The sequence below is a fragment of the Physeter macrocephalus genome, chromosome 6, assembly GCF_002837175.3.
Source record: "Physeter macrocephalus isolate SW-GA chromosome 6, ASM283717v5, whole genome shotgun sequence".
NCBI classification, from domain to species: Eukaryota; Metazoa; Chordata; class Mammalia; order Artiodactyla; family Physeteridae; genus Physeter; species Physeter macrocephalus.
The window spans coordinates 39,773,338-39,800,367 of record NC_041219.1 but is presented as its reverse complement, the minus strand read 5'-3'; the positions used below and the strand labels follow the sequence as shown (position 1 = coordinate 39,800,367).

Genomic DNA, 27,030 nt, shown 5'->3' with positions numbered 1-27,030 from the left:
CACCGACTTTGTGTTAAGGCACTGTAGTAGGAACGAGGGTGGCAGTAGAATTTTTCGGGGGCAATTTCCGCACGTCGCCTGGAAGAGCAGCAAAACTCAGAGAATCACAAACCACCATGGGAAACTCTGCAGTAGCAAGTTCTAGAAAGTGACTTCCCTGGTGGCGCAGTGGTAAAGAATCTGCCTGCCAGTGCAGGGGACACGGGTTCAATCCCTGGCCCGGGAAGTTCCCACATGCCGCGGAGCAACTAAGCCCGTGCTCCACAACTACTGAGCCCGCGCGCCTAGAGTCCGTGCGCCGCAACAAGAGAAGGCACCACAATGAGAAGCCCCCGCTCGCCGCAACTAGAGAAATGCTGTGTGCAGCAACAAAGACCCAACGCAGACAAAAAATTAAAGAAAAAAAAGTTCTAGAAATGAATGGTAAAATCATTAACCTTCCTTTCCTTGTGTGAGTCATCATGTTCTCTCTGCTCAGTCTTAGAAATTCGGAACGCTTTTTCTCTGCTACTACAAGCAGAGGCCCTGTACAAAATACCTCCTCTAATCCTCCCAAGAACCCTGGTCACTAGTTATTTTTAAACCCAATTTCTCAAAAGAGGAAAATGAAAACTAGATGGCGTAATAACTTGTCCACTGTTTTCAAAGTGAGTCGGGCTGAATCAGCTGGGAAACGGAAGGTTTCAGGCCTGCACTGGAGCCTGACGTCCAGCAGTGGGCGCTGCACAGAAGGGCTGGGTGAATTCTTCCCCGACTTGAACGCTGAAGCCAACAAGCTCAGGAAACGGTCCGCGAGCGGGGAAAGGTGTCCACGTCGGGGCGGGTGGGAAGGGGAGGTAGGAGTGGGAGGATGTGAACACTTCTCTGACCATTCATATGTGACTCAAGCTGGCGAATGTAGGGCGAGGGGTCGGGGGAGCTGAGCACTGGATTCTGAAGAAGGCTGGGAGCCCAAGATGGGTGAAGGAGGAGATTTTCCTCAAAGAATTGCCTAGGATCCTTACCTTTCACCCACCCTGAGAGCACGAGGCCTAAGGTTAGTAAGCGCTGTGTGATACCAGCTTTGATGAGACAACTCTGGATGACATATCACCCAGCTGGAGTAACACTTTTGCCTGGGGCTTCTCAGGAAAGAAACGCAAGCTACAAGTCACAGAACTCCAGAGTCCCAGGGGTGAGACACTCTGGTAGAGGCCCTCTATCCAGCCGTACCAGAGGCCTGACTGCACTTTCCTCCAGCTTCTGCCTGGGCCCTTCTTGTGTTGGGAGCTCACACCTTGAACTCTATTTTGGGTGGAGAATCTTCCTTCTTTTGGGGAGAACAGATGGCACCCAAGCATGGTATATATAAGACCCTTCACACGTTGAGTTGGGGAGGGGGTAGCAGAAGCCAAGTCAAGCCCTTCATGTTGATTCCCGGGGCTGCAGGCACACGAGCCTTCTGGTTTTTCACTGCGAACAGAAGGGGCGCAGGGGAGCTACGTGGCAGGCAGGTAGGCTCCCCCGCCTACGCCTACCCCCCATGCTAAGGGGCCCTTGTGCAGTCGCTAAGAACCGAGGGACAAAGCCCCCTATCCGACAAGTAAAAGGCAAATGCCACAGCACACACTTTATCTTTCCAAAAGGAACACATCAGACGCCTTATTCACCCCGAGGCTACACAGGGGGTGATGCAGTCAAAAATAAATTGACCTTCTGCTCTCCTGGCCTGACTCAGAGTTCTGGCCCCTGGCACTCAGTTGCTTGGGTTGCTTCCTAAAGAAGAAACAGACCTCGACTGCTAAGCAGGGGTGATCAGTCTTTGCCAGAGGTGCTTGTGATGTCAGCTGTTGACCAGGCCTCACTGGCCCAGGGCTCCAGGGGCTGCCTGGACCTCTCCCTGGCTTCCTGTAGGCCTCTGTGGATAGGCCAGAGGTATTCATCTCCACCAGGCCTGGGTTGGGACCAGCTGGGGACTTGGTTTGACCCCCAAGGGGAGAGTTGCTTGTCCCTCCATGACCCTCACCCCCAATCCCAGAATGCTGCCACCATCCACAAATATCACTTCATGCTGCCCTTGGGGGTGGGGCATGCTAGGTTGAGATAACCTGTTTTTCTCCATTCCCCCACTCCCCAAAAGCTTCATCAAGGCACACAAATGACAGTCAGAACTCCATCCTTTGCAGGCGAGTTAGCTGCAGGAGGCAAGAGGCAATTACAGGTGGCACCTGTATGTCCTCTGCCTGATGGGAAGGAAATCCAAGGGTGGCACCCAGAGGTGTCTGCAGACCCAGGGGACTAGAGCTTGGTTAGCCCAAGTTCTAGTTGGCAGAGTGGAAGGCAGTCAGTGACACGAGCACCCATCTTTCATCTAGCATCTTCATTTCCCTTGGTTTTTTTTCTGCAGGGTCACCTTTTCCGATCTCTTAACTGAGTCAAGTTCTCAGGCTCCAACTGTGGGGTAAGAGCTCACTGGTACCATACAAACAATGCGTGGCTTGGGAAAATCATTTCTTTTAATGACAGAGAAAGCACACCAAACTATGACAGAAGCCCGTCAGGAGTTGCCACTGTACAAATCAATGCCCAGAGGCCCAGAGCTAGCATCAGACATTCACAGGGAAGTCAGTCGCGGTTAAGGAAACATCCACGCAGCATCTCGGACAGCAGGAGGCGAGAGACAGCAATGACTCAGGATGTGCTGTGTATCTGTAACTTGGACTCCTCTGTAGGCAGTTTTTTTTTTTCCCCTTCCTCATCGGATGTTGGGGGCTGGGGAGGTTTGCAAATGACCAAGTGGAAGAGAGGCCTGTGTATCAGCATCACAGAAGAGCCAATGCTGCAGACAGATGTGGCCCGGGTACTCCATGGGTCATACCCACGAAATAGGACTTGACATTGGTCCTCTGAACAATGGCTCAGGGAGCTAGTACAACGTTTGAACAGCAGCTCCTTTAGACTCTGGGGTCTGCGCACAAGTTCCCAAAGGCATGCTAGGAAATAGTTTTGTCAACGAAACTTTGCCATCCCAAAGGGTAAGAGTCATTCTCCTAGTTTGTACTGCATGTTATCTAAGTTTCAAATGAAAGGACAAGAAAAAAAAGGCAGCTACTCAAAAATTATTTGGAATATTGTGGCACTTCACTAATCTCTTTTGTTTATAATATATGGCAAAGCAAACAGAACCCTGTCGATATAAACTTTCATTATAGATAACCCTGTACTGTACACTCTCAGAATACAGAAAGAATCCATCCTATCATACATGTTTCATCTTTAAAAATAATCTAACATAGTCATATCCTCTGGCTAGTAACAAACTATTAACATCTTCTGAGAATACAGAGGAAACTCTGGGATTAATAGTAAATTCTCTGACGTGCCCCCCCCCATCCCCTATGCAGCATCATCTATGAACACATTTCTGCAAAAGCATCCCAGCATCATTTGTAACTAGGAAAGGAAATGGATATGTTAGTTTCACCAAATGGACTTTTAGCAAGAAGTGATGGGACATTTTTACCTTGGCAAAAATGAAGCACAAACATAACATTTTACAGGTTCAGGCCCATGCAAATGCATGTTTTTTTTTTTATGTGGGGGGATTTTATTCTCACCCCGAAATCACGATTAGCATGCAGGTTTTTTTCAACTATTGAGTTAATTATTGGCAGTGCACCTCTTTTGTGTAACCATAATCACTAAGGCAAGGTTATTATTTCACCTTGTGTAGAATATCAGCAATATCTTCTCAGATGCATGTTTATACAGTGTAGAACTGCGACTGTTTTTTTTTTTTTTAAAAAAAGAAATCTCAAAACACAGATCCCTAAACACAATCCAGTTGAAAATGAACTGTTAAGCTTTTAGAAATATATTTTAAACTACAAGGCTGCCCTGTTTTGGGGTTTTTTTTTTTATGAACATTTTAAAAAGTTCCCACCCCTAAAAATATGCCAAATGATGTCTTCGTCATTGGTAACAGTCTCACCAATTTGCTACCATGGTTTAACTCTTGCGGAATTGCAGCTACTAAGGTAATGTGTAATAAATATAATGCTTTTCAGGGTTGGTACAGTGAAGTTCTCCAGCTGTCAACCTGGAACCTGAACGACCTTTAGTTCTCAGTCTATTTGCTGGACAGCGGCCCCTGGCAAGGGGTGTTCAACTGCCCCAGGGGTGCTTTCAGATGAGGTTAGCTCGGCTGCCCCACGTTGGCCTTCTAGCTCTGGATCCAGCTGCAATCTGACCTGCAGGCCAGTGGCATGTCCTTTGTTTCTCAACAGGAGCTCATGGGAGCTGCATTTGCTTATTCAAGAGCAGCTGAGGCAGTAAAGGCAGCTCCTTGGCCCAGCCAAAAACAGACGCCAGGTGAGACTTGTATGTTCGTGTGAAGCCAATGCAGCAGCAGAACTGGCAAGTCCCCAGGGAACATTCCTTGGACTGGACGTTTCATACAACAGAACCTTTGGAAGATGACAAGTGGATTGACTGAATCCTGATGGCCAACGTCCTCTGTAAGTCCTGGAGCACATCCTGGCCCGTCCCTTCGCCATTTTTGTCGTATAGGAGCTGCTTGAATGCTTCGTTTTCGATGAGGACCATCATGTTTTTGAGAAAGTAGCCTTCGCAATATGCTGAGAGCTCCATGACTCCAAGAAACTGTGGAGAGTGGAGAAGAAGCAGGAGATGGTTATGTTTCTGAAAGCACCTGTTTTCACATGTGTTGATGGCGAACACCTGTTAAGGTAGAGTGACTGCGACAGTGGCCCTGATTCTGCATCCTTTGCTGTATTCACACCCAGGGTATGTGACTTTGCAGCTCCTCCCATCAAAGGGCTGAGTCCATTTCTCCCCGCCTTGGCCTTGTGAGTTGCTCAGGCCAAGAGAACATGGTTGAAGTGAGAGTTGCCAGTTCTGAGCTGGCTTCAAGTGGCCATGTGTGCTTCCGTGCTCTCTCTCAGAACCCTGCCTCTGCCTCAAAAACAAGCCTGAGCTAGCCTGCTTGCAGCTTGACCAACCACGTGAAACTGACCCGACGGCGACAGAGCCCAGCCAGCCACAGCCGACCGGCCAGCTGACCTCAGAAGCAAGGCTGGCTGAGACCAGAAGAGCCCAGCCACGGTGTCAACTCATGTACTAAACAAGCACTCACTATTTTAACACTGGGTTTCGGGTCTCTTTGCTCCACTACAGATAACTGGTGCACTGACAGAGTTGCAGACACAGTTCTAATCTCTTTACAAGTATCAATTAACTCACTTAATTCTCACAACCATCCTATGAGTGGGCACTGCCTACCTACCCCCTGTATTTAGGGCAGTGGTTCTCGACAAGGGGTGATTTTCTCTCTCAGGGGACATCTGGAAGTCTGGACACATTTTTGGTTGTCACAGCTCGGGGGCGGGGGTGGCATGTGTACTACTGGCATCTAGTGGGTAGAAGCCAGGGATGCCACTAAATACCCCACCATGCAGAGGACAGACCCCCTGGCAGAGATTTATGCAGCTCACATTGTCAGTAGCGCCAAGGTTGAGAAACTGATCAAGAGACATGGTTGCTGACAGACTAAACCAATACGGAAGGGATGACATTGACCTGCCTCACTTTACAAGCCCAAGAAGAAGGCTTGGCAGACAGTAGACACAATATGGATTTGTTGAATGTACGAATGAACAGTTAATTATCAGAGTAGTGACACCAGCAGCAAACATTTATTGACAGCACATCATGTGCTGGGCACCGTGCTAGGCACTTCACGTGCATCATCTCACAGGCCTCAAATTTCCTTGAGGCAGGTACTATTACCACCTTCGATTTATAGATGAGGAAAGTGAGACAAGAGAGTAGCTGACAAAAATTCACACATGTCAAGGACAGAATCAGGAGCTGAACCCTGGTAACTCAAGTCCTGAAGGCTGTGTGTTTAACCATTAGGATGCACTGCCTCCAGCCTGATACCATTCAACCTCGAAAGTGTGCTTGGTGGAGGAATTCCTGTTTGAGATGCAGAAGTAAATGTGCATACGAGGGTCAGCTGTGTCCGTATTCAAACCTTTTCTACAGTTTTCAAAGCTTGTAAGTCTCTCCTTTGCAATGAGCTGGATGCTCAGAAGTTAGTTAAATGTTCCCTGAGATGATATCCTGCTGCTTTATTTAGATGCTAAATTATCTAAATTATCTAAATGTGGAATGTATCGTTCTGAACTCCCTAATATGCTGTCCTTAAGCCAGAGATGCACTTTAAGCTGCTCCACGTGGAATGGTGGAATTACGATGAGGCAGCGCCAACAGGGCGATGGTGGAATGAGCGGGACACCTGGATTCAAGTTGGGGCTCCCCCACTTTTCTGAATATGTGAACAGGGCTGGATCACTTGGCCTCTGGCTTTAGGTTCCTCATTTTCAAAATGGGAACTATGTCACTTTCATCATAGACCTGTTGGGGGGATTGAATGGAACATAACTGATGGCAGGATTGTCATCTGTCACACTTAGGGGAGGCAGGTTAGGAAGAGAGCTAAGGGAGGGGGCTCTGGAATCTGTGTGAGTTTTTAATCCAGACTTTGCCACTTCCAGCCATCTGCTGCTGGGCAAGTTATTTAATCTCTCTGTGCCTCCATATTCCTGTCCCTAAAATGGGGGAAGATAATAATACCTACTTAATAAGCTGTCGCTGGCATTAAATGAGATAATACATGGCACATTCAGAACAATGGCTGCTTGTAGTCAGTGCTCACTCAATGTTAGCTGGCATGCTAAATGTAAACTATTCATAATTATTACTCTCATCTCACTCATTTAAATCCAGGGAACCACGTGGACAAAGTAGGTGCCTAGGTTGGGATAAGGGGAGTTGACTGTATCTATGGAACCTAGTTCAGCTAACTGGCCCATAGAAGGACCAAGCCTGTAACCTTTTTTTCTTTTTTTAAAAACTATTATTATTGTTTTTTGGCTGCATCCCATGGCTTGCGGGATCTCAGTTCTCCAACCAGAGACTGAATCCAGGCCACGGCAGTGAAAGCCTGGAATCCTAACCACTAGGCCACTAGGGAACTCCCTCGAGCCTGTACCTTGAACTCACTGACACCATGTGCTAATTCACTGAGCCAATGACCTATCTTCATAAAAATCATGTGCAACTTTGGGCAAGTCAAATCACTTCTCTGGGCCTCAGTTTCCCAGGCTACAAAATGAGGGGGTGTGGACTGGAGGGTACCAGGCTCTGCGCATTTAGGACACGGACACACCAGGTAATTCTGTGGGCTCTGAGAGGCTTAGGGGGCCTGGTGAGCTTTATCAGGTGAGCAGGCTTGTTATCACACAAATGTTCACAGAGATGCATAGCATCCTGGAGCTGGAAGAGTTCTTAGGACTGCTTTCATTCTTTCAACATGAACCCTCCTTTTAGAGTCACAGAGAAAAAGCCTCATTGTACATGTGGGGAGACTAAGGCTCAGAGTTACCTATCTCTGATTCTGTGGCCACAGAGAGACCCTCTCCCCTTACCACACTTAGCCACTTGCTTTGTATAGGGGTGTCTCTCATCACAAGTTAGTGTAATTGGAAAAGAATAAACACAATAAGTACTTACATTTATATGTGGTGATATTTATTGAATGGTGAGTATATATCAGATGCTTGCCTACCTTTACACAGCTAATTACAGATAGAACTGGGACCAGACCTCTCACCTTCTAGACCAACGGTTGACAAACTACAGGCCTGTGAGCCAAATCTGGCCCACCACCTGTTTTTGTAAATAAAGTTTTATTGGGAGGCAGCCACACCCATTCATTTACATATTGTCTCTGGCTGCTTTTCACTACAACGGCAGAATTGGGTAGGATCAAAGTGACAGCATGGCCTCTGTGAAAATATTTATCTGGACCTTCACAGAAGAAGTTTGCTGACCCCTGTCCTAGACAGTACCTTTTTCAAGTGCAGAGACCATATCTTACTAATTTCTTATTCAGATGTATATACATCTCCTGGTAAACAGTGGGCTCACAATAAACACTAGGGAATGAATCCCTTGGTTTCCAAACACACGTTCTTCCCATCACAGTGCCCCATTGAGCTTACTGCGTTAGCTTAGATTCAATTTGATGAACCAGCTTGCTCTTATTCTCAAGTTGAAAGACACCCTGAAAGGGCCATCAGAAGCTCCAGGGCCTCTTCTTCATGACTGAATAGTTCGGGACAGCTTTGCTAGGAAAAGAAAGATGAGGAAGCCATGCATTTATGGGCTAGGCTTCTCTTCTGGGCTGGAAAACTCCACAGCTGTCTCCAATGGTTAGGTGCAGAACAGAGGTAATGTTGCCAAGAACTTGTTGACATTTGAAGCATGGTTGTTAGTATCTCAATGCCTGCATTTCCTGGGGCTCCAAACCGAGTATTGGTTTCTTTTCTGTCTCTTTTACTAAACTAGCCTCAGTATGCGGCACAATCTGGCAGTAATAGAATCCACGTGGCAGGTTATCATTAGCAGGAGCTGCAGGATCCACAGCACAGGGGAAGCAGCAAATAGGGCAACGGGTGCTGGCATTGCCCCGTTCTCCACGCAAGTATCACGAAGGGCAGGCGTTGACCTTGGAAACATTCCAGGATGAGGCCTGGGAGGGTAGACAGAGGCTGGCGTCTGTAAAAGACCAAGCTCTGGCTGCAGAGGCACATCAATGAAAGAGGCAGTTCTTTGCCATAGGTGTTCCAAGCCTGTAGCACTAATGTATTCCCAGCCTGGGCTCACGTTGCATCGGGTGCGTTATTAAATAAAAAGAGAGCTGCAGAAGCTGCCTGCCAAGGAGCCTGAAGTTATTAAAATGAGAGTGTGGAACGCAGGCCTTGCTGCCAAGGAGATAGGCCACAGCAAAGCCACTGTGGATGTGGGGTTCACGGGGCAATTTGGGTGTCTAATGGCCAGGGGAGGGGGCAGAGGACTGTGAGACTAATTGGGCCCTCTTCCTGGGTAGAGAGTTTCTCTGGATGCTTTTCTGCAAAGTAACCGGTTCAAGATTTAAAAAAAAAAATTTTTTTTTGCTGTGTCCCAAGAAACCAGATTTTGGTAAAACCCTTACTTAACCAAAACATCCAGTGTGTGTGGGTAGGAAGTAGCCCGACTGAACCTTTGGATTTACTGATGACCGATCAGAAAATCTTTTTTGACTATTATTGCAAGGATTATTGCAAATATTTTGAACATTAGGCCAGACAATAAACACAAGGAAGAACCTGTGCTTTGGAGTGAGGCAAATCTAGGTTTACATTCTGGGCAAATATCCCAGAGAACTGAAAAAGGGACTGAGAACAGATATCTGCACACCCCTGTTCATAGCAGCATTATTCACAAGAGCCAAAAGGTGGAAGCAACCCAGGTATCCACTGATGGATGAATGGATAAACACAACGTGGTACATACATACAATGGAATATTATTCAGCCTGAAAAAGAAATGAAATTCTGACACAGACTACAACATGGATGAACCCTGAGGACATTGTGCTAACTGAAAGAAGCCAGCCACAAAAATAAGCCAGCCACAAAAATAAGCCAGACAAATACCATATGATCCCATTTATATGAAGTACGTAGAGCAGTCAAACTCACAGAGACAGAAAGTAGAATGATGGTTGCAAGGGCTGGGGAGGAGGGGGGAATGGGGAGTTAGTGTTTAATGGGTATAGAATTTCAGTTTGGGAAGATGAAAAATTCTGGAGACGGATGGCAGTGATGGTTGCACAACAATGCGAATGTACGTAATACCGCTGAAGTGTACACTTAGAAATGGTTAAAATGGTAAGTTTCACGTTACGTATGTTTTACCACAATGAAAAAAAAATCTCTGTAATAGCTGTGTGACCTTAAGCAAGTTACTTCGCCTCTCTGTGCCTCAGTTTCCTTATTATAACATGGGACTAATGAAAGGGCAGTGGTGAGGATTTAAAAAGGTAATGCAACAAAGCTTTAAGCACAGAGGCCTGCACCTGGAAAGGACTCAGGGAATGTTGGTGTAAAACAGAAAATAACATCTCAAACGCAACCTGTGTTGTCACAACAAGCAGAGTAACAATTATTCACATCAGTTGACACTCTACAACCGTGGATGTGGGGGGCATGTGTGCTGAGCTCCAGTTATACCAAAGAAGAGCGCTTTGTTTTAAATTAACTCCTGATCTTAATTTATTTCATTGTTTCTTCCCAGCAGGTGCTAATCCCCCTGTCCTGAGCGCATGAACCAAAATGAAGTGGCACCTGGACACATGATTTTAATTCTCTTGGTCCCGGTATCCCCACTTGTGAAGTGAATTGGATGAAATCGGTGGTTCACTGATTTTACTCCAAAAACTGGAGTGAAGACTGGCCTTAGGGCTGAAATCACAAAGGTTGCCCTGCGAGCCTGTTAAAAATACAGATTCCTGGGCTTCCCTGCAGAGGTCTTTGGGGTGAAGGGCCACACCGAGATTCCAAACGTCACCCCAGGTGTTGGGGCCACCTGACCAGGAGGACTCCTTGGACCTCTCTAGTGTTGACAGCCTGTTCTCAACCTTGGCACGTCTGAGAATCACCCAGGAAGCTATGAAAAAAATACCTTTTTTCCAGGCTCCACCCCCAGAGCTTGATGAATTGGTCTGTGATAGGTCCCAGGCATGGGGATTTTAAGTGAGTGCCCAGGTGATTCTACCGTGCAGCCAGCATTGGGAACCTCAGTTCTAGCATAATGGTTCTCACCTGTGAACACCCACAGAATCACCTGGAGGGCCTGGGAAGCCGTAGACGGCCAGACCTCACTCACAGAGTTTCTGATTCAGTAGGTCTGGGTGGGGCCTACAATATACATTCCCGACAAGTTTCTGGTTGATGCTGATGCTGCTGGATTGGAGACGACACTTGGAGAACCACTGTTCCAGAACCTTGCTGCTCAAGGTGTGGCCTAGACCAGCTGCAGAAGCTTCACCTGGGAGCCTGTTAGTGTTAGAAACGCAGGACCAGCGCCCACCCCAGAGCCTGCTGAATCAGAGTCTGCGATGTGACTCATACTCATGCTACGGTTTGAGAATGACTCTGCTTTTGAAACTTCTGCTTGCTTTCTTTCATTGTGTTCTGGAGGGGCGGATGAAGGGAAAGACATCTCTTCTAAGCAGGAAGCAGACCTTGGGAGGAGTGATGACGGCTTGGCCTAAATGCACAGGCCCAGCATGTGCGCTCTACCTGGACCCAGAGTGTCTGCAAAGAAAGCCTGTCCCGCATCAGGGCATGGGGTGCTCGGGAAGCGAGAATGGGATCGATTACCTTGGCGTGGTTGTAAATATCCACACAGTTGTCGGTATTGATGCTCTTTGCACAGATAATCTCACAGTGTCGCTGCAAAGCCTCCAGCTGGAAAAATTTAGCAGCAGACAGAAGCTAAAAACCATGAAAAGAGCCTGTTAGAGGTTGGGAGGTGGAAGGAAAGCAACGCCCACGGTGAGAAAACTCTTCACCTCCCACAGCGGTACCCAAGGTGAAGGCACCGGGAATAAAGTGTCGGACATCACTCTAAAGCTGGAAGGTTACACTAGAGCTGTTGCTGGCATTAGAGGACTAAGACTCAGCGACAGAATTCAGCTACAGGGGAAGATGGCACGGGGGAGGGGTGGGGTCGAAGTGAATCCAATTTACATTTATTATAGCAAGAGGTCAAGCAAAAATGCCAAAAATTGTTACGTCCAGAAATAAGGGTGACGCTCTTCTTCAGCAAGGTGGGTATCAATGTGGCTCACTCCCTCCATTTATCCATGTCTCCACACAGATGTCACCTCAGGACTCTTCCCTCCATCACCATCTGGCCCCCTTACCCTGGCTGAGTTTTCCTCACAGCCCTTCTCACACCAGACATGAGGTCATGCCTGTCGCCCTCTCCAGAGACCAGGAGGGCAGGGATCTCTGTCCCTTTGCATAGCTGCTGTATTCCAGCCCTGAGCACGGCACCTGGCTGTGGAAGATGCTGAACAGAGGCTCTGGGGAGGGGAGGAAAGGGCTGAAGCAAGAGTTCAAAGGGATTGCCTTTGGGAAAGGACTGGGAGGCGGCTGGGGTGGGGGGAGGCTGGCTGAGGTGCTTTCTATGTACTATAAAGCCCTTCTGTATTATCTACATGATTGAAATGTATGTTCATTATTTCAATTTGAAAATAATTTTTCAAAAGGTTTACAAAAGAGTCTGAGTCCTCAGAGTGTAGTTTAGTCCTGAGGTTGTGACGTGTCAGAGGAGCCGTCCAGAGAGACAGGAGAGTAACTTTGGGGGGCGGGGGAGTGACCACAGAAGGTTTCACAGAGTAAGAACAAAAGGATAAATGGCCCCCAGTGAACACACAGCCCCTGTGACACATGCCAGGCACTGTAGTAAGCACCTTACAAACAGAAACTCTTAAGATCTTCAAAACCCAATGGGGTAGATATTGTTATCCCCATTCTACAGGTTGGGAAACTGAGGATCAGAGAGGTTAAATTACTGCTCCAAGATCACACAGCTCAGAAGGGGTAGAGCCTGGATCTGAACCCAGTCTGGCCCAGAGCCCACGTCTGAACCACCGTGTGGTGTCACCTCTTGAACAACTCATAGTGTTCTGACATCTCTCATCAGCCACCCTGGACTTCAGGCACCTGAAAGGGCTCCTGGCTCTTTCGCTCAGGAATATCAAAGTGATTTTGGCTTCTGGTTCAAAGCTACCAGCTTTGACACGAGTTCCACTTCTAGGAAGGAGCAGGGAGGGGAGAAGAGGCAGAGTTACGAGAGATGGACAGGAGACAGGGAGAGCCAAGGAGCTGCAGGAATGAGGGCCCTGAGTGAGGCCAGGAGAGCTTTGTAACTGGTTCTTGGCTTCTGCCTCAGTGGACATGCTGAGATTTGAGGAATGCTTTCAGACCATATATTTCTCTTACACATGACAAGGGAGAAGTCGTCAAAGATAGTTCCTGATGATGCTATTTGAGCCCCAGCTGTGCCTGAAGCTAGCACTAGCCTCAGACTCTTCAGTAAATTTCCTTTCCTCCACCGGCCAAAGCCAGTTAAAATTGGGCTTCACTCAGTTGCTATTGAAAGGGATCAGACTAGCGCACCCAGCACCCCAGCCTTCCAGGGGAGGGGCTCTGATGAGAAGCCCTTGGGAGATCGAAGGAGGCAGGCAGGACCCCAAAGCCTGCATCCAAATGAAGACCCAACACAGCCTCCCCCCAGACACCGCCCGTGCGGGCCACCCACTCAATGACACAGCGGATTCCTTACCTCCATGATCTCGTTGTTTTTAATGAGAAGCGACTCTGGGCCACCGTAGTAGAGGTACTGCATGACCAGCTGGAAGACAGAACACAGTGAGCAAAGTGTCAATGGCACACAGACACAGTCATCCTAAAGCCATCCACTCAAACGCTCAGGCTGGTTCTGAGTCCCTGTATGACACCCCTTTTTAAGGGTGGCCATTCCCGCCGGATCACTGCCTTTCAGGAGAAGTTCCCTTTAAAAGTTTTATAGGCTGGATATTTTTCCTTACACCATGCTGCAATCTGTCTCCCTGTGGTTCATCCTCAGGGCCAAATTAAACAATTCTAAGCTCTGCCCCTCAGGATGGTTTTCCCCGATCTATGAGTGATAATCATAGGTTGTCCTCTTACCTCCCACCCCACCGAGCTGCCCAGAACTGCAGCAAGCGTGGTGTGGCTTAAAGACCCTACACCAGCGGCAGTCCCCCTGGGAACATGGCCCGGTTTGACTAGAAACCTCTTGATTAAGTTCCAGAGGGTGACTGAGCCACGGTGAAACCACCCGCTTATTATAACTTGACAAGATCCAAGATGAAGCCATCAGGGGTCCAGGGTTTCAACGTTTCATTGATGGTGTGAACTGTCCAAGCCAGGTTTTGCACATGTGACTCAGGGTGCCGGATGGTGTGCAGAGTCCCAGAGCTTTGCAAACTGGTGTCCCTCAAGTAGAATGAAGCCTAAGGATGTGTTAGTATTGGCTGTCACCACCTCTCATGGAGTTGAGTATAAATTTTTTAGGTGATGTGTATCCTTCCCAGCTGGCTACTGTCACCACTACTCTCTAATGTCTTCTGCCTGCCTGTATGACACACTGACTTTACCTGCCTGGGCTTAATAAAGGTGTGTTGGAAAAATCTGTAGACTGTTACATTCCATTTTGGGGCGCCTATAAAATGAGGTGCTTGGACTGGGCTGCCCTCTATGGTCCCTTCAGGCTCTGAGAGTCTGTGACTAATACAGAACAGTGGTTAGGAGCAAGGAACCTGGAGCTGGGCTGCCTCAGTTTCTGATCTGGCTCTGCCACTTAAAAGCTGGGTGACCTGAATTAAGTTAGGCTCTCTGTGCCTCAGTTTCATCATCTGTAAAGTGGGGATAATATGACCTACCTCATGGAGTTGTGATGAGGATTAAATGAGTTAATATATGTAACAGGCCTAACGGGCCTGGCAGGTGCATGGCAAGAACTCAATAAATGTTAGCTCTTCAATTTTCTCTGAGGTTGAAAAATCTTCTTCCAGTAGTGCTTCTGCCATGTGCTGCCACTTTCTTACTCGGGCCACTTAACATCCTTCGTGACTGATCTCAATCTACTTTTTGCATGTGTGTTTAAAGTAATCATTTTTCAGCTCATACAACTCAATAGCAAAAAAAGACAACCCAACCAAAAACTGGGCAGAAGACTTAAACAGACATTTCTCCAAAGAAGACATACAGATGGCCAACAGGCACATGAAAAGCTGCTCAATACTGCTAAATATTAGAGAAATGCAAATCAAAACTACAATGAGGTATCACCTCACACAGGTCAGAATGGCCATTATTAAAAAATCTACAAATAAGAAATGCTGGGGAGGGTGTGGAGAAAAGGGAACCCTTCTACACTGTTGGTGGGAAGGTAAATTGGTGCAGGCACTATGGAGAACAGTAGGGAGGTTCCTTAAAAAACCAAAAATAGAATTACCATATGACCCAGCGATCCCACTCCTGGGCACATACCCTGAGAAAACTCTAATTCGAGAAGATACGTGCACCCCAATGCTCACAGCAGCACTATTTACAATAGTCAAGACATGGAAACAACCTAAATGTCCACTGACAGATGAATAGACAAAGAAGATGTGGTATATTACTCAGCCACAAAAAGAATGAAATAATGCCATTTGCAGCAACATGGGTGGGCCTAGAGATTATCATACTAAGTGAAGTTAAGTCAGAGAAAGACAAATACCGTATATCACTTATAAGTGGAATCTAAAATGACACAAATGAACTTATTTACGAAACAGAAGCAGACTCACAGACATAGAAAACAAACTTATGGTTACCAAAGGGGGAAGGGGGAGGGGGAGGGATAAATTAGGAGCTTGGGCTCAACGTATACACACTACTATATATAAGTTGGTGGGAAGGTAAATTGGTGCAGGCACTATGGAGAACAGTAGGGAGGTTCCTTAAAAAACTAAAAATAGAATTACCATATGACCCAGCGATCCCACTCCTGGGCATATACCCTGAGAAAACTCTAATTCGAGAAGATACGTGCACCCCAATGCTCACAGCAGCACTATTTACAATAGTCAAGACATGGAAACAACCTAAATGTCCACTGACAGATGAATAGACAAAGAAGATGTGGTATATTACTCAGCCACAAAAAGAATGAAATAATGCCATTTGCAGCAACATGGGTGGGCCTAGAGATTATCATACTAAGTGAAGTTAAGTCAGAGAAAGACAAATACCGTATATCACTTATAAGTGGAATCTAAAATGACACAAATGAACTTATTTACGAAACAGAAGCAGACTCACAGACATAGAAAACAAACTTATGGTTACCAAAGGGGGAAGGGGGAGGGGGAGGGATAAATTAGGAGCTTGGGCTCAACGTATACACACTATAGCAGCGTGGGCACAACGTATACACACTACTATATATAAAATAGATAAACAACAAGGTCCTACTGTAGAGCACAGGGAACTATATTCAATATCCTATAATAAACCATAACGGAAAAGAATATGAAAAAGAATATGTATATATATGTACAACTGAATCACTTTGTTGTACAGCAGAAACAAACACAACATTGTAAATCAACTATACGTCAGTAAAAATATAATTGTTCAAAAAATATGTATACGTATATATTATTTACAGTTGTATTGAAATAGAGTTCATATGACACAAAATGCTTTGATTTAAAGTATACAGTTCAATGGTTTTTTGAATATTCACAGTGTTGTGCAACCATCACCACAATCTGATTTTAGAACATTTTCAACACCCCCAGGAGAAACCCCATGCCCATCAGAAGTCTCTCCCATTTCCTACTTGTGCTGACAACCACTGTGATTTGCCTGTTCTGGACATTTCATAGAGATGGAATCATTTAGCATGTGCTCTTTTGTGTCTGGCTTCTTTCACTTAGTGTGATGTTTTCAAGGTTCACCCTGCTGTCACATATATTACTCTTTCACCTCTTTTCTCTTGCTGAATAATATCCCGTTGTGCGGATGTACCACATTTTGTGTATCCATTCATCAGCCGATGGACATTTGGGTTGTTTCCACTTTTTTGCTGTTATGAATACGGCTACTATGGCTCAATTTACTTTTTCAGATCTCACCTGCCACTCTGCCCTTCTCTCCTCCTAACCTTGATAACATCTGCCTTTTTCGCTCTGACCGCTCCCAACCATTTGCCTTGATCAGAACTTACCACCGTCTCTTTCACTCCTCTGCTTTTGTCTACGCTGTTCCCTCTGCTTGGATGCCCTTCCCTTCTTCTCCACCTGTTGATCTCTGGCCCCTCCGTCGGGATCTAGCTCAGTGGTCACCTCTGTGAAGCGTCCTCAGATCTGCTCAGATCTCTCAGCTGCCTCCCACCCCATGCCGGGCAGCCCATCACGCATGACTGCAGTGTTACTTTCCGCTGGAGTCTGAGGGCACAGACTGGGTCTCGTCCATCTCTGCCTCCCCAGTGCCTACACTTCCTCTTTTGCATTCGAGTCTCCCATGCTCTGGCCACCTGCCTGTTGCAGAGATGGCGGTGCTTTAATGGTGATGGCTGAGGCTCTGTGAAGTGATATCGTAGCATTATTTACCCGCCGCCCCCCCCAAACCTGATGGGTCATAAGCATCTAAAACACCACATCGGTGAAGGCTGGGACATTTGCTTTATTAAAATCCATTTATTCCCCTAGCACCTCGCTTTCATAAAGGCCAAACCAACAATAATAACGGTAAGAGCCATAATAATAACTGTCCTGAACACAGGGCCGCTCCAGTTACAAAGCATGTTATCTCATTTCCTCATGGTTGGGGTGTTGACTTGAAATGCTGCTTTCAAGAGCGTGGATGGAGAACGTGGGGCTAATGGAATTTAAACTGGGCTGAGCCATGCCACCTTCAGACTCAGCCCGCACAAGCCTTTTCTGCAACGGGGCGAAATGGACCCTTATTAGGCCAAAGGGCCTGTTTATGGAGTTGTTTTTCTTGGCAGCTGTCAGCCTGCATGAAGCAGGATGTAAACGGCGTCCACAGCCTCGTGGAGGCCCTGCTCCCAGGTGCAGCCTCAGCTGCACGGGGCTCTTGCCCGTGTATGATGTTCAACATTCTTGCAGGGAGGAAACTCAAAGCTGTCTCGTTTACTAAAATTCTTCTGTTCAGCATGGAAGTGAAGTGAACAGGCTCCTGGGAGCCTCCTTCCGGGTCAGATTCAGCCCTACTTGGCCTATTTTGAGCCACAGATGAGGCTTTTCTTCTTTTATGGGGAAGGGGCGGGCACCTGGAAAAGTCCCCGGGGCATGCTCAATCTTCTCCGCCCATTACAGTAACTGGAGGCTAATGTGGCCAGGAAGCCTAATCCAGCCAAAAGCAATTACAGGCCTATGATTCCTCTGGGGCTGTGCCTTTCCACGTAGGTGTCTCATTTAACCGGCTCCCGCAGCAAACATTTAGTGAGTGCCTACTACAGGCGGGTTCTGATGACAAGAACCTCCCCAATTGGTCCCAGGCTTGATGGTGTGAAGTGCTCCCTCCACGAGCACTTGGAGAGCTGGTGGGTGCGTGGTTTCCAGCATCTGGTTCATGCTCCAGATGCTAACGGGCCTTACCTCCGGGCTGGGCGATTTTTAGGGAGGACCCAAGGCCCCAGAGCAGGGAGGCCGTTAAGAGGTCAGGTCTGGGAGTCAGCCAGGCCTGGGTCTGAAGCTCACCTTGGCTGTGATGAGCCGTGGGAGCTCGGGCCACTTCCTCTACCTTGTCTGTTGGGTGCGAGCAGAGCCACCTGGAGGGGGAGCTGGGAGGACTGAATGAGATGATGTGGGGCAGTGGTGCTCAGAGTGGGCCCCTGGACCAGCAGCGTCGGCATTACCTGGGTTCTCGAAAGAAACATGAATTCTCGGGCCCCACCCCAGGCCTACAGAATCAGGAACTCTGGGAGGCGGGGCCCAGGAATCCGCATCTTAGCAAGTTTTCTGCATCTTAACAAGCAACTCCCTTCACCCCCCAGCGCTTCCCCTGGAGTTTCTGATGCCTCCTAAATTTCGAGAACCCGTGTAACTGAGAGCACTGGTTCTCCACCTTGGCTGCACATGCCTCTGGATGATGGCAGAGGGTGGAGACTTCAAAATGCTGATGCCTGGGCCACAGCCCAGATTCTGATTTACAGCCTGGACACTGGGAATCGTCAAAGTTCCTCAAATGATTCCGCTGCTCAGCTGAGGTTGAGAACCACTGGTTTCGAGCCCTGCACGTAGCTGGAGCACATGAAATGGGAGCTGCTCTTATTACTGTTCCTCTTTGGACCGGACTGTGTTCAAATAATGGCTCTGTCACTGACCAGCACTAAGTTCTCTGGGTCTCAGTTTCCCCACCTCTAAAAGCAGCAAGATTAATCCAGATAACCACATGTAAGCAAAGGTCAGTGCCTCATGCATAGTTGGAGTTAAAAATGGGGAAAATGAGGCTCAGAGAAGACAGTGTCTTGTGCATGGTTATTCCATAAGGATTCTTTATTTTGAAGTTTCAACATAACCAAAGGAATGCATCTCTAATGTGGAAATACTGACACCTCAGTGGGCTTTAGGGCTTTAGTGTGAGGGCATGGTGGCTTCCTGGCAGCCCTCTGAATCATAGGATCTGGGGGACCAGGGTCAATCACCAGTGGAGGGAAGAACCATCATCTGGCCAGCCACACTTGGCTTATAGTATGTGGTTCCAATGCATCTTTTCAGTCTCCAGTATACCTTAAGACACAGCCGAATGGACTATTATCACTTTCCCTCAAATACACACCTCGATTTCCCACTTTTGTGCCTTTGTTTATGCTGTTTCTCCCTCTGGAATACCCTCTCTCTCCTATTCACCAGATGAGGAAGCGGAGGCTCAGATAGTCTGGGCAATTTGTTCAAGGTCACACGAGGGACAATGATTTTAAACAGGGGAATGCAGCTGTTTAAACTGGGGAAGGTAGCATTTAGATCCTGAAACGCAGCTCTGTCCTTCAAAGCCCAGATCAGGACCCCCGCCCTATGACCCTGGTTACGGCCATGCTTGCCTCCTGCTTATGTCTGAGTGGTCTCCTCAACCCTCTTGGAATGTGAGCCTCCCGAGGGCCAGCCTGAGCCTTATCCACATTTTCCCAGGGCTGTCCTTCCAGAACTGAACCAGAGGAAACAGGTCCTGTTCAGAATCCTATAAACTCCGTCCCCAGATCACCCACGTTGGCCGACTAACCCTGGCTGTGGGGAGACAGCACGGAGGGGCCACAGTCTCCCCTGTAGGCCCCCTGCTGGACGTAAGCAGCCCACCAGCCTCCATGCCCCTGATGAGACTCGGAGCTTCAGAGATAGGGCCGAGAGGCCAGCTGGGGGTGTGAATTTCTCCTAGCGGCGAGAATGTCATTGCAAGGCTGGATTTATGAATCAGGCATGAAATCCAGGGCCAGATGGCTTCACAGGCAAATTCTACCAAACGTACAGAGAAGAACTTATACCGATCCTTCTCAAACTCTTCCAAAAGATTGAAGAGGACGGAACACTCCCAAAGACATTCTATGAAGCCACCATTAGCCTGATACCAAAACCAGACAAAGACACCACCAAAAAAAAGAAAAAAAAAATGAATCAGGCATGAAGAATGGAGGAAAAGGGAAGAAAGCTGCTGTGCCACTTTAGAGGTGCCCCATAAACCAAACAGTATTGATTTCAAATGGAAGGAGATATGGCAATGTCATCTGGCCTCTGACAAACCTTCCTTTCCTATTTACATGAGGTTCAGACCAATGTTAAAATGATACTGGATTCCCTGAAGTCCACTGGTTCCTGATCACACTGGGCTCAACCGCCTTTGGGGACTTCATACCTGCTGTTTCTCTGCCTGGAATGTTCCAACTCCCTTTCTTAAGCCCTAGCCTCCCCATGGTTTGCCAGCTTCTCCTCAGCCTGCAATATTTCAGCGACACCTCATCCAGGGGCCTTCCCCAGTCTCCCTGGTCTGAGTCGCCGTAGCTTGTTGGTTCACCCCTCTCTCATGCACACCCCACTTTATACTGTAACTCAGAGTTACCCCCTCTGGACTGTGAGTCCCCAGGAGAAGAATGTCCTTTATCCTTGTGTCTCCAGGTCCCAACACAGTGTCGGGCACATAGTAGGTGCTCAGTGAATGCTGTGGGCATGAATGGATGGTAAGTCGGAGGGGCAGTGAGCGGATGGGGGCCAAGAGTGCAGGAGCTGATGACTCAGTACAGTGGCTGATCCACAGGTGGAGGGTTGGAGGGACCCACTGGTGCCCCACACCTACCAGCAGGGTTCCAGGCCACAGCAGGGGCTTACCTGAAAGATGGGGTACTTCACGTATCCGATCTCTATGCAGGTGTTGTCATTTATTGGTTTGCTAGAGAGGAGGGCTTTGAACCTGAGGAGGAACATAAAAAGGGAGATAAGACTCAAAAAGACATCAACAGCTTGCAAGAGACTCAGCTCTCTGACGATAGAAACATGTAATGTCTTGTATCCCCTCCCACTCTGAAATACAATGACATATCCATAGACTGTTTAACATAATGCTCCCCCTTCTGATATGATACCATAATTCAATCTGAAGTTAAAACTCTAAAGTTATAAACAGTGTTTGGAACTGTTAAATTATTTCTCAAACAGGTGATTGGAAAAGAACAAATGCCTTTTAAAACCCCGTCCACCTTGTAGGGCCCATCACAAAGGCTGCCTTCTTCCTGGAGTCCTTCCTGATTCAGGCCTCAAGCTCCTGAGGAGCCCACGGAGCTCTCCACCTCCCTCTTCTCCACCTCCCACACAACCTTTGCTCCAAGAGGGCAGGGACTTCTGCCATTTCTGCCTCTGCTGCCTCCTCAGAGCCTATGCCAGGCTGGACCTGATGCACTGTAGGTATGTAATCAACATCTGTGGATTATCTAACCATCTCCCTATGTGGGTGATCTTCTGTCTGGGTTTTTAGGTGCATTCTCCTGCCACTGACTAAACTAAGCTCCTTGTGGGTAGAGACTCAGTCAATGGAACACATGGATACTCAATACATTTAGAAATAAGCTAAGCTGTGTCTCTTTTTATAAATTAAACTTTAAATTAGAAATAATTTTAGATTTACAGAAGAGTTGCAAACATCATACAGAGAGTTCCAGGATGCCCTTCACCCAGCTTCCCCTGATGCTACATCCTACACAGCCGTGGTACCTTTGTTGAAACTAAGAAATTAACATTGGTACAATACTGATCTAGTTCTTCTATGGTGTCACAACCGAGAACATTGCAAGAGACAGTGTATTTTTCTTGCAGTGGCAAAGCAGACATTTGGGGTATTAGGTTTTGGGGGGGACACTGGAGATGCCAGGAGGCTTTCAGGAACCCAGGGAGTGTTGGCCACACGGCTTCATTAGTGACCTGGATCCCAGTGTCCTTACCCTCTGCTCATCCCCTGGCAGCCTGCCTTCTCCTCATTCAGCATCACTTTCTTCTCTGCCCACCTTCACTGATCCCCGTTCGGGTCCTGGGATAATGCAGTTCTAAATCGTCAACTCCATCTCTACTCAAATCAAAAGGGGAAGCAAGGGCGGTAGCAGAGCTAGCAGGGACGGTGTTATACTACTGTCACTCCAGAGTCAGGGAAAAGTAAGGTTCAGGACCTCTGTGCTTTGTGTGGCTTACGTCAAAGTTCCCTGACATTTGGAGAGCAGGCCTTTCAACGCTGCCGTGTAGGAGCTCTCAGGCTGCACAAGGACACCTGGCTGAGGGAGCTACAATCCAATCCACACTCTGCTCACAAAGCTCTGTGCCCGATATGTGCCCCATCTGCCTAGAGGAATGGTGCCCTGTCTAAGCCACATAATCAGGCTGCTGATTATGCTAGTGTCGGCCCTGTACTCTTTTTCCAAATTGTGGTAAAAAACAGGTAACATAAAATTTACTGTCTTAACCATTTTTTTTTTTTTTGTGGTATGCGGGCCTCCCTCTGCTGTGGCCTCTCCCGTTGCAGAGCACGGGCTCCGGACGCGCAGGCCCAGCGGCCATGGCTCACGGGCCCAGCCGCTCCGCGGCACGCGGGATCCTCCCAGACCGGGGCGCGAACCCGGTTCCCCTGCATCGGCAGGCGGACGCGCAACCACTGCGCCACCAGGGAAGCCCCGTCTTAACCATTCTTAAGTGTAATGTTCACGTGAAGTGTGCCCACATCGCTGTGCAATCAGTCTCCAGGACTTACCCTGTCCCCGTTAAACAACTCCCCCATTCCCCTCTCCAGCCCCACCGGCCCCACCCTTCCACTTGCTGTCTCTATGAAGTTGATCACTCTAGGTTCATATAAATGGAATCATACAGTATTCGTCTTTTTGTGACGAGCGTATTTCACTTAATATAATGTTCCCAAGTTCATTCATATTGTAGCATGTGTCAAAACTGCCTTCCTTTTTAAGGCTGAATAACGTATGTATACACTACGTATTTTAAAATTCATTCCTCCACTGATGGACTCCTGCGTGGCTTCCCCCTTTTGTCTTTGTGAAACATGCTGCCTGAACACGGTGTACAAATGCCCTGTACTCTTGGATCCTTGATTTTGAGAAGAAAATCTGCCAGTTCAGTGACGATACCACCGAAATTGAATTTCAGAGAATAGTAATAGCCACCCTTGTAATTCAGCGCTTTCAAAATTGATGACACATACCTTGGAGAGGCTGTAAATAACAGCACTTTGTGAGCATAAAATGGTCTTCCTTCTACCAGAAAGGTAACATCTGACATTTCTTTATTGTTAAGGAAATGAGGATCTGGAACAGGAAAGGGAGAGAGGGTAGCTTTAGAGGAGAGAAGGGTGAGGTTTGGATTCCTCTTTTGGAAAAGTGCCCATAAGAGCTGACAGGGAGGCCATGGCGATAAAAATACTCATTGGAGAGAAAGTGACCAAACAGGAGACAGAATCAGTTAAAGGAACACTCAAATCCCTGAAATTCAGTTTCTCGTAGGAAATCTTCATAGCTTACTCGCGACTAAAAGTAGCATTTCCCCTTAGAAGACTCGCCCCCAGCCCGAGTTCAGATGACTGTCAGGTGTGGAAGGTGACCATCCACCAACCTGGCCTCTAAGGAAGTCACCCACCCCATCTCGCTCCTCCTCCAGCTCAGCGCCCTCCCGCCGGAGCGAAGTGGTTCTGAAGAGCTGTCCCCTTGCCGCTGCATTCCAGGTGATCCGAAATCCAAGCCCTTTTCTCAGGGTCAGAGGCAAATGAGCCAGGCCCCTGCCCTCAACTCCAAGGATAAAGAAGTTGTATAACTAGTTGTACAACGAGTACTCTAGTACTTACTGAGCACTCACGATGTGCCAGGCACCGTGTGAGCTGGCACTTACACGTGTAAACTCATTCAGTCCTGGGAGAAAGGGACGGCTGTCAGGTGTGCAACTGGGGACACTGAGGCCAGGAGTCACAGTGACTTGGTCAAGCAAATGGCAGGTGGAGAGGCCAGGATGTGAACCTAGACATTCTGACTCCAGGGCCTGCATTGCTAAGCACCGGGATCCTCCGATTTGCCTGTCATTTTGGCCATTTTTCCTGGGGCTACAGAAGGTGCCAGTCTGTCCTCAGCTCAGCACTTCTGTCTCACTGGGAAAATCCACCAACACTCCTGTGCACCCCTACACGGCTCCACCCGACCCGGCTTCTAAGTCAGACCCCTGGCCTGGCCCCATTTTGCCCAGGCCCTGCTGTAACTTGGACCCAGAATTTGCCTTCCTGGCTGATTCGCCCCAGGTGGTGGTCCCGGATGTCCTCCACTCATATTTCTCTGTCCGTACCTACAGCCACCTCACCTCTTGCCAATAAAAGTTTTAATTTAAAACATATCAAAAAAAGCATAAAAAAGCCAAAATCACCTGTAATCCCACTATCTTAAAAAAATTTTTTTATTAAAAAAAATACAACAAAACCCAAACTTCTAAAACTCTCCAGGTAAAGGAAAGAGAGGCTACAGGGGAAGGCCCCAGCACTGACTAACACTTCTCCACTTGCTTTAAGGACCGTTAACAGGTTGGAGTGACTTTCTCCCTCTTCTCAGCCACCTGCCTCCCTCTGCTGGGTCTCTCTCACTCCCACTGTCCACTTCCAACTAGCCCCCACTCCTGCTTCCCAAATTGCTAATATCTCCTACCTTTAGCTCTTTTTACCATTCTCTCCCAGAATTCACTGGGAGGGCAAGAGGACAATGTACTACAAAAAAATAAGGCATGTGCTCTCCAGTTTGCCATAGTCCCCACCACTCCCTATTGTCTTACACCAAACTCATTTCAATCATTTTTATGGCCTGCCTGGCCCTACAGAGATGCCAGTTTGGAACCTTTGTCACTACTCTTTCCTTTCAAGTAGATCCTAAGGAACTACTATTTGGCCACCTTTAGTGATCTGAGCTTGAAATGCTGTATTGAAGATGCAAAACACTATATGTTCCATATTCCACTTATTAGTAATTATGCCTTTTTCTTTCATCTTGTGAACTTTGAGCCTCTCAGGCCTGCCTTTATTCTCTTGGTGCTAATAACCCTTGGGATTCCAATGCTTGGGCTGAAAACCAGGCCCTTTTAATTGCTGGTGAAAGAAATCTCAGCAAGTTCAGGAGGAAAAAAAATGTTCCCTCCTCTCCTATAGCTACAGGAAAGCAGATTTTATGCTGCATCAGTGAAACAGCCCTTGCAAATGTTTGCTCTAACAAGGGTGTCTTGTAAGGCACCAGCTGTCAGAGATTATTGCTGTGTCCTGGCAATGTAACCTTCAATTTCTAAAGTCTGTTAATTTGATTGATCTTTATAATTTGTTGCCCTGATATTTTAATTAACACCTGTTTTCTACAAGGTAAGAACGACTAGCAGTTTTAGTACATTCTGGTTTGCCTACATGAATGGGCATAAAGAAAACCAGACAGTTTTGATTCAACTGCTAGGTTTTTCACTTTAGCATAAAAGTTGTATCATTTAAATTAACAGGTTATTCATGACAGGAACAAAAATACTTTAAAACAGTTTCATGAATTTAGCCTTTTCACTAATTTAAACTAGCTCACCTGTTTCAAAAGTAGGCGTTTTGCTAAAGGGTAGAATTTTTCAGATGCTTCCATTTCTCCAAAGTTTCCTGGTCTTTATAGGGAGAGGAAACAGGAAGTAGGAAAGTCCCCAACCTTCATGGCAAAGGGAGTCCTTTATCTTTAATATTTTATAATCCCCCAGGCAGTGAGAGACAGGCCCTCACAACAGAAGGTTCACGTTTCAGGATTCAAGGCAGCTGGGTGTTTGCCTTCTTGCCAGGCTGATCAACCAGGTTGCAAGCAGACTCAGGATCTTGCGAATGAAATCAGTGCCTGATGGAAAGGTTTCTTCTGGAAAACCCCAGAAGCCGGACTGGAGAATGATGGAATTGTGGCTTTGGGGGGACCTGGGTTCAAGCTCCAGTTCCACCTGAACTGATGCTGCAGCCTCTGAGAGCCTCTCTTTCTTCAGCTTTGACCAGGATGACACTGTGTGCCTCCTGGGGTGGCCCGGGGATTGCTCGAGAGAGTAGGTCAGGGGCTTTGCTGTGGCCGGCTCAATGCCAGGGTCAAAGCAGGGTGAAAAGTGATTACTGCTGCCCTGATGGAAGTTCAGAGTGTCCTGTCTCCTCAGCTCAGCTCCGTTCCCCTCGTGTGTGTGTGCACGTGGTACGGGAAGGGGGCAACACTTCCTCGCCTCTCCTCCCAGTTCCCTGCAGGACTTCTATTAGGAGGACACTGCCGTACTGTCACTGTCCCCAGCTTGTTCCCTCTCAGGGAGGAGGGACTGCTTAGAGGGGAGGCTGGGGGAGAGCAGCCATGCACAGCTCAGCCTTCTCTGGGACTTTACCTGGCTGCTGGAAGTGCGTGGGCTCCGAAGGTCTCGGGCAGCCCGTCACTGTCGGTGACTGGTAGTAGAAAGGCACTCAATGGAGGGATGAGATTTTGGCGAGTTCCCTTGTCCACACCTCCAAGGTATGTTCTCCAAACAGTTTAATCGCACAACAAAGGTGATTTCCCGATCTCCACCTACCTCACTCCAGTATCCGCCTCGTTTGCCCTCCAACGCTCCCACCTTCTTTTATGGCGTTTGCTTGCTCCCTGCCCTCAAATCACAAAGCAACAGCGCAGGGCAGGACCCGGCAAGCACTTACTCACCCAGGCGCGAGGTCTGTTTCCGTTTGATCTCTGTGAGCTTGGGGATGGGGTAGGGCCCGTAGCAGTGAGTGAAGATGACACACAGCTGCTGGCTGATCACTTCGTTCTGCGGAAAGGAAAGAACAGCTCACACTGCTGGGGGCTGTGCACTCATCCGAGCTGTGCTGTAGCAATGGGTTCCTCCCCCCAGGCGAGAGGAGCCCACAGACTTACTGCAGATTCTCAGAGAAATTCCCCCAATATCACACGTTCACTTTGCCCCTCAGGCCCTGGATTTGCTTGCTTTGTTTGTCCACTATTTCTAGCAGGTTCGTTGGTGGAAGTTTA

At 47.7% G+C, this 27,030-nt stretch overlaps 1 protein-coding gene across 2 annotated transcripts in view; it reads right to left on the bottom strand.

Annotated features, from left to right (window-relative positions):
- Positions 1-2,486: 2,486 nt before the first annotated feature.
- ABTB3 (ankyrin repeat and BTB domain containing 3) overlaps positions 2,487-27,030 on the bottom strand; it is a 124,518-nt gene continuing 99,974 nt past the window's right edge. For both annotated transcript variants that reach the window (XM_028490555.1, XM_028490556.2), the window contains 6 exons: positions 26,704-26,809; positions 23,202-23,304; positions 20,837-20,918; positions 13,243-13,311; positions 11,271-11,384; positions 2,487-4,641 (listed from right to left, as the gene is read on the bottom strand). In XM_028490555.1, the coding sequence (XP_028346356.1) occupies positions 4,432-4,641; positions 11,271-11,384; positions 13,243-13,311; positions 20,837-20,918; positions 23,202-23,304; positions 26,704-26,809 (684 nt within the window). In that variant the 3' untranslated portion in view covers positions 2,487-4,431. The remainder of the gene's footprint in view (positions 4,642-11,270; positions 11,385-13,242; positions 13,312-20,836; positions 20,919-23,201; positions 23,305-26,703; positions 26,810-27,030) is intronic.